This window comes from Columba livia, chromosome 5 (genome assembly GCF_036013475.1).
Source record: "Columba livia isolate bColLiv1 breed racing homer chromosome 5, bColLiv1.pat.W.v2, whole genome shotgun sequence".
NCBI lineage: Eukaryota > Metazoa > Chordata > Aves > Columbiformes > Columbidae > Columba > Columba livia.
This window is the reverse complement of record NC_088606.1, coordinates 11,824,160-11,835,170: the sequence shown is the minus strand read 5'-3', so window position 1 is coordinate 11,835,170 and position 11,011 is coordinate 11,824,160. Positions and strand designations below refer to the sequence as shown.

The window sequence follows — 11,011 nt, the reverse complement described above, 5'->3', positions numbered from 1 at the left end:
AGAAAATCACATGCCCCGTTTTCTTACCAGACAACATGCTTGGAATTTGGCTTGACTTCAAGAGCCAACAGAATAGCAGAGGACTTGATTATGATATTAAAAAATTGCAGTTGCAGAGGGAAAAGAGGCATTAGTATGTGTTATAAAATTCCTAAACTGCAGGATCCAAATGAAGCTTCTCCCACAGTTGCACACAGGGAGCAACTCCACAGACAACTAAATTTCACCAGTCTGGATCCTTATGGAGTTGCACTTTTTATCCTCTCTTGCTAAGATCTTTTTGTCTTAAAACTGCAATAAAGTGCCAGGTCCTGAGCTCATGCCCAGGTTCCCCTGTGCAGCCACAGATGTTCAGCAATGGCAGTTGTGTCTTGGGCAATCTCTAAAGCCGTACGCCTTTCGTCAGCTGTGTTCCTTTCTCACTCCTGGCACTTCTCTTAACCTCCTTATCTCTCAGACTCTTCTTCTCAGCATCACATCTAATTTCTTGTGTGCTGGTTACAGTCTCCTGAATTACCTCTTCAGTGTCATGATTTTATATATATATACATATATATATATGTATATATGTATATATATATAAAATAAATTTTGCTTGCTGCTGAAACTCTAGTTCAGGCTTTGCTTACTTTCCTAGTCTGAAATAATCTGAGTCTCCTCATTAATGAGAAGTGCAAGTTACTTTCAGTTCAGCCCTGATTTTTCTGTTTGTTTGTGTGTTTGTTTGTTTGTTTTTTAAGATATTATTCTACCAAAGCATCAGACTCTGCAGTCTTTAAAGAGTGCACAAGGAACAGGCAGACATAAATTCAAATTATGGGCCAGTATTTTTATTTCCTTTTCAGTTACCGTAGATATTTTGGAGGCGGGGGAGGGGGGCTGGGGGGTGGTTTTGAGTAAGACCAAATAATTGGATCTATGTACCAAGTTATGAGGATGGTTTCCTCGGGCTCTCTGTGTATTTGATGGAGATACAGAGAGGCTTTCCCTTGGGGCAGGGGGTCAATGAAGTGTGGATTTGTCTTTCAGCATCTCTACCCTTGCTCAGCTGGTGTTGGTAACAACATGAAATGGTATCAGCAGCGGGTTGCAATGATTTTGTCTTTTGTTTCTAGAAATAACAGTTGGCATCAGAAATGAAAGAAATTTCCTTGTCTGTTTAGTCTCCGTGGAGAATTCTATACCAAAGCTATAGATGCCAAAATGATCTACAAGATAATACATTTAATTACAAGTACTTGTTTTGGGCTCAGCAAGGGAAGACAATATCACAAAACCCGTGTACAAGAAGGTTTGCCTACTTGGGATGTGAGGCCTTTGACTCCATTTGTGGTATTGGTGGACATCCTTTTATAATTGAGAAATGAACTGAGCCTCACTTCTTCATTCTGCTGCTTAAAGCTGAACTATAACTGCAGCAGCTGAGGCAACTGTAGACCAGTGGAACACTTTTATATTTCCACAATCAGTTAGCATGGAGGGAGAATTCAAGTATGCCTTTCTCTTGTAAGTAGCAAGACATTTCTCTTATGCAAATAGCTGTTGTGTCCTCCCACTGTGCATTCTCCTTCATGTGCTGAGGTTTTTTAAGACCACTTAGGCTTATTTGACTACAAGACAAGCAAGGAAATGATTGAAAAAAGTTTTAAAATTTAACCTGGCATATTCTTCTTCTGTTGCTCTACTACTGCTTTGCATGCTGACTTAGAAGAATCATAGTCCAACATAATATGTACTATAATTCAGTCTTCAGCTGCGTTAATTATTTTCTCGTCTGCCTGTCAGTTGCACTTAGTCCTAGTGAATTATTCAAGTGGCCGTGTTATGTAGGCATTTCTCCTCTGTCAGTCAGACTTGTATCACCCATTCTTGTCATGTGGGGATGTATCCAAAAAGACTGGAAAGCATTTAGTAAGTCAAAACCTGTTGTTTTGTTCTAAACTAGACTTAAAGCAGCATGTCTTTTACTTTGCATAGCATAGAGAGGAAAAGTAGGCAGTGGACCTGTGTAGACTCCAGATATCATGTATAGGACACTGATGGTTGTGTGCTTTTTACAGTAGCATCTGAGTAGTGTCCTGCGGTACTGTACCAGTGCGCCTTCTCCACACCCCTTGCTGCTTCCTCCAGTGATATAACTTCAATATTACGGATGTTTTTCAGAAAGAGAGAGAAAATTATGGAAGAATGCAAGCTCTGTTTTTATTTGTTCCTAAGCCGAAGCCCATAATTAACTAACACTTTGCTTACAGGATTAGGTTTTTGTTGTTGACCTGCTTGGCCTTTGAAAAATGTATTTTACAGATATGCTACATGTAATATATCACACAGTTACGTATGTATTATGTTCACATAATGTGTGAACACACACACCTCTTAGTGCTTTCTTTTTTTTTTACATGGTCTCTCAGAGGTGCTCCATTTATTTCATTTAAATGGAAAAAGAGATTTAATTTCTCAGAGGTTTTCTTGTTTTTCCTTCACAGAAACTATCATAGAGCATGGACACCAGTAAGAAGACAGAACCACCTTTATCTGTAGAAATGGTACAACAAAGGGCCAATCCTGATCGCAGTCCTTCAGCATCGATTTATGTTCCAGAGCAAGGTGGCTACAAAGAGAAATTTGTGAATGCTGTAGAAGATAAGTATAAATGTGAAAAATGTCACCTCATCTTATGCAATCCTAAACAGACTGAATGTGGACACAGATTCTGTGAAACCTGCATGAATGCCTTGCTGAGGTATGTCTTTTGTTGTGATAGAACATGTTGATACCTTTAAATCTTGTGAACTGCTGAAAATAGTGTGGACACTTGTAGTTTTAGGAATACCTTAAGCTGCTTCTCTGGCTCAAAGCAGCCTTCTGCTTGTTGCTTACTTGTTTATTTGTTATCCATATGCTGTTCTACTCTGGGTCAGGATGAGATAACTAAGCTTTCCAACAATTCTGTTGGAAACAGCAACATTGTTAAAGTGGTTTAATCCCATGTAGTGACATTTTAAGTAAGAATTTAATTGCCTGTGGAGCCTAAATGGAGTGGCTGTTTCATGTGACTGCTCACATGGCTATTTTGGTGTAAAATACACTCAGTAAATCGTGGCTGTGCGAGGAAGTGACCCTGCAGAGGCAGCTTAGAGCGATAGTACCTCACCCAGCTGCGTACACAGTCTTGCAGTTGAGTGGTGAGACCCTTGGGTAAACGTAACTGCTTGTGGAGCTCCCTTTCCCATAACCCTTCCAGTTGTATGTCCTGGGGCTTTCTGTTGTGTGGCTCCAGCAGGGTCAGGAAGAACGGCTGGCTTCTCTATTACCGAGATGTTTGGGCCAGAGTGCAGAGTGGGCGAGTGAATGTTATAGACGTAAAATGAATGCTGACAGATCCAGTCTTTCCCAGTCTATGTGAGAATAAAAGTGCAATCGCTCAAGGAGTATCTAGCTATTAATAAATATCTGTGCATCAGCAGAAGTACATTTCTTTGCCTCTCAGCTTTGATGCATGGCTACTGATTGTGTTCAGCAGTGCAATTTCAAAACTTGGTCTAATGACTGGAGGCCGTTCTCCAAGCTTTAATCTCCTGGGGTAAATAAGCAGTCAATACTTCCACTTACTAGTGGGAAAGCAGAGGTACAGAAGAGACTGAGCTCACTGGATGTTGACACTGGACTAACAGAGGTTTTGACTTTGGAAGGTCTCGGTGATATGTTTTCTTTTTGTGACCATCCTGACTCCAGGCATTCCTTTATATTTCACTTGGAAATACTGTAATCTCAGGTAGATATAAATCAAGACTACATGCTGCACGGCAAAAGAGATTGGAGGATATTACACTATTCTGTCTCATGATAAAGAGTAATCTCTGTGCTGTGCAAATACAAGGGCTCATAGCTCACTAATCCACTCTTGTAGGTTACGTCCTACAGCATGTCAAATTTAAAACAACAGAAAACCACCCACCAACTCTTCTTTCAATACACGTTTTCAAGTGAAGTGTAGTTTATGTTTAAGAAATGCAGTTATTTTTTTCTGAATATATGTTTTTGGAAGACTCTTACATGGTTAGTAACAGTGACTGCAGAAAAGCAAACAGCTGCCATGCTTGTATGTGTGCAGATGGACAGAGCAGATCCTTAACAATCTAAGCAGTAACAATTCTGGTATTGCTGGAATCAGGGCAGTTTTTCTTCCCTGCTGTGAGACGTGCACATATGCTTATTATGATGCAGATAGAATACACGTAATTGTGCCTTTTTTGGCTTTCCAACCAGTCTGTTATTTAAAAGGACACATGGGTAAGACCATCTACCACACCGCTCTTTCATTTGAGTTATTTCACTGTGTTTAAGTGCCTGTTGCAAACAAATCCTTTATTAAAATTAAATTTATTATTCCTTCTTTTGAGAAATAAAAAGCGTGCCATAAAACTGGAAGCAAAATAAGTTTACATTGTTTCTGTAGTTAGCACAAAAATTTTTCATTCAGTGTTGAAATGCTGCTGCACACACACACTGATGACATACTAGCAGGTTCTGTTCCAGGGTTATTTGAGGACAAAGAATTGTTAGTCAGGGTAGATAACACAGTTAAGATGTCTGCTTAGTATGCAGCAGTAGTTTAAAAGAATGAGTGGGATGCCTGAGTGAATTCAGTATAAGCAAGGAAAGCATGACATTGTTTTAAACACTATATGCCCTCAAGTAGATTAGTTTCCTCTCTGTGAGTGTGGTGGTTTGTTTTTTTTACTTAAGGAAAATGTTACAGATATTGAAGTTGCAAGGTAAGATGCTCAGAAATATGATGAGGCACAGAATGGCCAGTTCAAGGAGCAGAAGCAAGTGAGATGGTTTGAAATAACCATACTGATTGTATAACATCATTGAACTTATTTAGCCCTTCACATTGATTTGCACTGCTGCTAGCAACCGTAACTTACATAGCCTGTCAATTAGTTGCTTTGCCAAAGAATTTACCTAGCTTTTACCTCCTGCTTTTCATCCATAGATCTCAGTGCTTTACAAGGAAGATCAGTATGATTATCCCTATTTTACATGGGGAAAAGGAACTCAAAAGGAATGAAGGTATTTACAACTACAACAGCTGGTCAGAGCCAAAAACGGCTGTAGGAACCCAGGTTTCATACACTCAGTTCAGTTCTGTTTCTATTCACAGGCTGTTCTGCTCTTCAACCTACCTGTTGTCTAAGAGATCACAAGTTTGGTAATTAGATTACCAAAACAGCTACAGGGCAATAGTTCAGGTAAAGGAGAGAGCAAGGGTTTGTAACAGATGCTCAAACCAGAATAGACTTGCAGGAGACAGATGTAAATACTTTTTTTACCCTAAGATGATGTATAATTGACTGTTAGAGAAAGTAAAGTTTAATTAGGTGGTGTTTGAAAAAGGACTGGATAACTAAATGGACAATATTTTGCCTATTTGCAAAGATAGACTGAGAAGCGGCGAAAATTGCGGATCAAGTGCAGACTGTGAAACAGGGAATGAATTTTACCACCTCGCAGAAGACCACTGCGCAGTTGGCTGGAGGCATTGGGGGGTCTTCTTTCCTTAGGAATGCCAGACTGTCCACTGAAAACTCAGTGTTCAGGTTTTTTGAAATAACATAATGTTGTTCATGGTAATGAACTGCATCCACTTTTAATGATTTTAAAATATATCGAATAATCATAATTAAGTGCCTCATACGTGGAAAGTTTTGTACTACAAAAGTTCAGATGAGTTAAAATATTTTTTCCTTTTTCTTTTCTCTCCAGTTCTTCTAGTCCAAAATGTACAGCCTGTCAAGAAAGCATAGTAAAAGACAAGGTATTGTTAACATTGTTTCTTACTCAAGAGTATTTGATTGTGTGGCATACGTAAGATGTATTATTGCTCCATGGTGATTATTTCATAAGCCTAATAAGCTACCCGAGGAAGATAGTTTTGTTACAAAACCTAAACCGTGTATTTTATATAAGAAGACAGCTCATTTGTAGTGAAAACAACATGTCAACTTCATCCCTAATGGTCCAGCCAGGTGTCACATCTTGTTTTCATAGCTGGGAGCTGCAGCAACACAGTGCAGTTGTCCTCCTATCAAGTGGGAGGATGATAAGAGATATTGCATCTCCTGTAGATGGAGAGATGTGACAGATCTAGGCAAACCTTACTCCTGAATTGGCTCCAAACCAGTGTCTACTGTTTTCACTAATCTGTTTTTACAGTGTGTTGTTATGTGAACCACACTGGAACCAGAACAATGTGGAGTTACAGTGTGACTGTAATAGAATCAGATTCTTTTTATATGGTTATTCCACCGATATCCTCTTCACTGTTTTTCACAGCAAAACTTCGTGTTGCCTTTGAAGGGTTGAGGGTAGAGAAGATTCTTTTTGACTTAGTGTACACAGTTTATGCAGTTTTTACATCAGATTTTCCAGTGTTTAGTAAATTATTTGTGTTAATAGTCTTTTCTCCCTAATATTTGTAATAGAAACCATTTCAAGAAAATGTTGGTGGGTGTGTTAATCACTCCTTAAATCAAAATAGTTCCCTGAACAGTGCAGAGCATGATTCAATTTTGACATCGATGAGCTCTCCAGGACCTCAGAGAAACAGTCATGATGTCTACTTTATTTGTCATTATAACTCTGACTTTCTAGCTCCCAATATACATAAATATGTGCATTTGTTATGAAATTTTAGATATATCTAAAACAGGAGAAGGACGGTGTATATTAAATATGTGTTAGACTTAACTGTGCAAGTGTGTGATTTTCATGAAGCTGGAGGCCTCTCTCTTCCCATAGAATGCCAGTGTCCAAAACTGCTGGAGGGCTTTTAGACGGTCTTTGGAAAACGGTTTAAAAATTGTCTTCTTACCTTGATTTCAGTCAGCAAAACTGTACCGAGTAACCCTGTGAATTACTTTGGAAAAAATATTATGGTACCAGCAAATTATTCAAATGAGATTTCTTGATTCATTAAACTTCTCATATGCATCTGAAAAGTAAAAAGAAATCGGTGACCTGTGTCAGATGAGATCAGATGAGAATGGCTGCAGCATTTCCTTCTTCACTGGTACTGGGGATAGATTCATAGTCACTGTGGACATACCTGAACATAATTCTTAAATGTTAGCATGTAGAACCGTTCTGTAATTACAGTATCCCTGTAGCATACACAGTATCACAGAACTCTTGTCAGAGAAGTAGTCACAGGTTGGGCTTGGTTCTTTAATATTTCTTAATGGTCACGAAAGCAATTGCAAAATAACTGGTCCCTTTGTTTTGGAATTCAAAATAGCAGTAATGGTCTTTAATCCTCATCCCCAGTTCCTGCCTTAGCAATGGGGCTTCCTGAGAGTGCAGCTACGTTGTTTCTTTGTCTTAAATGGGGTATCGCCCATAAAAGTTGAAAAATCCAAACCCTGAGCTCTCTAAATTCTTGTGGTTCTATTATAGACAAAAAATGGTGGAGAGGCTTATCAACAATAAAATGGAGAGATGGTTAAAGCCTGATTATCTGTGAAATAATAAACCTCCTCCAGTCTATGACCTTAGGACGTCTTTAATTATGTGTTACCACTGAAATGCAAGTAGGTGTTCCAGCTAACCAGTCTAGTCATCATGGGACTACCTTCCCTGAAATCCTTCCTCTCTGAACCACGGCGCTTTGACTCTTCTTTTTATCTTGTGGTTTTGTCCCTAATACACTAGTTTCCCAAACAATGCAGAGAGTTCGACCTTATGCATGCCTGTTACTGGCAAGCAAATAGCAAAAAATGTATTCCTTTCTTGTACCTGTGTCTTTATTGTATTTATAGCAAAAGTGAAACAGTAATAGAGCATCTGTCCAAATATTCTCTTTCACTGGGCTGCTTTGTAGTGGAGGAATCTCAGTGATGTGCACACTCAAGAATAATTGAATTGTAGGATTTTATTTCTGACACATAAAACTAGAATTAAATGACACTGCTGTAGCCAAATTGCATAGCTTCTATTTTGCTTGAACTTGGTTTTAAATTTCTAAAATGAAGTGATATTTTTTTTCAGGTATTTAAAGATAATTGTTGCAGGAGAGAACTGCTTGCCCTTCAAATATACTGCAGAAATGAAAACAAGGGCTGTAAAGAACAACTATCTTTGGGTCAGTTACTGGTAAGTAATCTAGCATAGTCATAAGCTTCATGTTGAGTTAAAGAATGAGAAGAAATCTTGCAAGTTGAGCCCCCAGTCCATTTCTTGACTTGCTCATGGTAGTGTTTAATGTTATTTATAAATGTTGGAATAGAGTTAAATGTTTTTAAAACTTGGCTTTTCAATGAGCCAGGAGGAATTATAGTCAAAAGTCTTATGACTGTGTAGGACCAAAGTTTAGAAATATAAATGCATGAAGCAAATGAGAAGTGGAGGGAGAAGTGAAATTCAGGAAAATCTTAATGTGTACTTTACAAACGTGAGAAATTTGAATTCCTTTTTGGTGTATTTTTGTTTACCAGTCTTAGTCCTGTCATGTAAGTGGTGGTTTATGCATGGAGTTAAACCTTTGGCTTCTCCAGACTTGCACCATATAGCTTGTAGCTTTGTGGCATGATGGCATAACATAGCAGTAATCCAGTAATTTAACAGTTGGAAGGGGTTGCTGCACAGCAGTCTGCAGTGAGATGTGTAGGTATTTAAACTTGCTTTGAGTGAGCAAGCTCAGGTTCTTAAACAACTTAAAGCAGCATCTACGTTTGTGGGGAATAATATACCTTGACAAAGAAGGCTCACCTTTTGTTTAAATATCCTGTGTGGAATTCTGGACTGTGATAGAATGCTTTTTAGTATAAAATTAGCTTGCATACATCTATAATACAGTGAAATCTGCTGCCTAGGTAAAGCGAATGTAAAGTCAGAAATGATTCCTGAGTATATTTGTTAGTGTTTGCTCTTGCAGAACTGAGTGCACAAAATAAATTTACTTACTTTGGTTCTGGAGTTTTTTAACATGGGATGGCTCAAGGGCTAAGAAGACATGCACAAAACTTAGTTGGCTTGACTGTTTTCTCTTTTTGATCTTTCAGATGCATTTGAAAACTGATTGTCAGTTTGAAGAACTCTCGTGTCCTCGTGCTGATTGCAAAGAAAAAATACTGAGAAAAGATTTGCCAGACCATGTAGAGAAGACCTGTAAATACCGAGAGACAACCTGTAAATACTGTAAAAGCCAAGTCCCAATGATTATGTTGCAGGTGCAGTATTTTCATACTTTAATGTGGAACAATAACTCTTGTGCTTCTGTGTAGCTGCCAGTAGAGCCTTGGCTTCTCAGCCAGAATTAGTAAGTCTAAAAAGAAAATAAGCTGACTTTCAAAACATTTTTTTGCTGCAGAAACATCAACTACTGCACTGACATTTTCTTTTTTCTGATGTTTAGATACTGCATTAAAACAAATTCACACCCACTGCAAAATATTGATACTAAAGTATTTTTTGCTATGCTTTTTATTTTGCTTAAATTGATATAATAAATGCAGCTACCGTCATAATGATTAAATGTGCAGGAAAAGCATAAGCATAGCAATTGACTGGGGAAACAGCATCTTTCTACATAATCCTTCTTGGGATCTGTTAATGAGAGGAAAGAAGGAAACTGTGTAAAAACACATTGTGTCTTGGCATAGCCAGCAATGGTACATGACAGGCCCAGACAGAGTTACTGCTGTTCTTCACATGTGAGTAGGTTGTCTGACAGGCAGCATGTTCTAAGTTAGAAACATAGACCAGAGGTTGAGAAAATCATATTTACTTTACATGTCAAATTGTAGCTTGACTGTATTTGCATTATTTCACACTGAACTCTGTTATGCCATATGTCTCTTGCTGTAATTTTCACATTTAAAAAAAATTCTGTTTACATGGTTTCCGTAGTCTGACAATCTTGGATTTTGGACCTTCTTAGTCTAGTAAGAGTGATGTGAGACTTCACCTGACACACAATACACAAGAACACAAGTGAAAAATAAGGTTTCAATGTTGAGAAACATTCTTTGCTCAGAGAAATCATTACAAAAAAGCAGAGGTAGAATCTCACCAAGTTCTGATTTGGATTTGGCTTTCAGTTGTCTGAGTGTGTACTTGCAAGGGCAAGTACTTTAATAATTGTGCATGACGTAGCGTAATGTGGCTGAAATGTGAAAATACACAGAGAAAATTAAGTTTGCACTGTATTTATCCTTGCACATTCTGATATGTAGGTGAAAATGGATTTAGTTAGATTATGGGTTCACTTCTCACAGAATTTTCTTTAGGCTGGGAATTGATGTGAGGCAAAGAGTGTCATTAAAAAATGTGTAATGTTGTAACAGATGAAATCAGTGAGTATTAAACATGTCATCTTGTACAAACTGGATTTCCATATCTAAGCAACATGCTCACATAATCCTTGTAGGCAGTTTCTTTTTATAGGAGAATGTAGTTAAATTTTTTTTGGGAGTCTGAAATACCCTTACATTTTGAGGAACAGAGAACAATGTTTTAATTTGAGAACAGCATCTTTTATCAGATGTTGATGAATTTAACGTTTATGAATCTTTGAACCTAGCGGTAGCTTTCAAGATACTCAGAAGGTGAGACAAATTTTAGTCTGTCAGATTTTTAATTCACAGCAAAACCTATTTTAGCCAGATGTGTTGGAAACAGGAATGGCGTATTCCTCTGACATACAGAAAACAGTGTTTGTAAATAAAGTAATTGTTCTCCAAATTCTTAAGTGGTGGAATTCTGAGTCGCTTTAAGAGGCAGTAGAATGGGCTTATTCAGAGAGCCAAAGAGGTTTGTTAAAATGTAGTTTTATGTTGAGATGTCACTGTTTGGATTGTATTAAAGTTGGTACTGCTGTTCACCTGCCCTTAAAAGTTCTAAACAAATCTGCATTTGTAAATCAGAACATTTCCAAGGAGTGTTACATGATTTTATATTGTTATTGGCTTATATGTTGCAGTACATAGAAAAAGGACAGTTTTGCTTC

General features: G+C 37.9%; 1 protein-coding gene across 12 annotated transcripts in view; it reads left to right on the top strand.

Annotated features, from left to right (window-relative positions):
• The window catches only part of TRAF3 (TNF receptor associated factor 3), a 74,609-nt gene that overhangs the window by 36,664 nt on the left and 26,934 nt on the right, over window positions 1-11,011 (top strand). For all 12 annotated transcript variants that reach the window (XM_065063437.1, XM_065063435.1, XM_065063430.1 and 9 more), the window contains 4 exons: window positions 2,487-2,743; window positions 5,773-5,824; window positions 8,053-8,157; window positions 9,066-9,233. In XM_065063437.1, coding sequence (XP_064919509.1) covers window positions 2,502-2,743; window positions 5,773-5,824; window positions 8,053-8,157; window positions 9,066-9,233 — 567 coding nt within the window. In that variant the 5' untranslated portion in view covers window positions 2,487-2,501. The remainder of the gene's footprint in view (window positions 1-2,486; window positions 2,744-5,772; window positions 5,825-8,052; window positions 8,158-9,065; window positions 9,234-11,011) is intronic.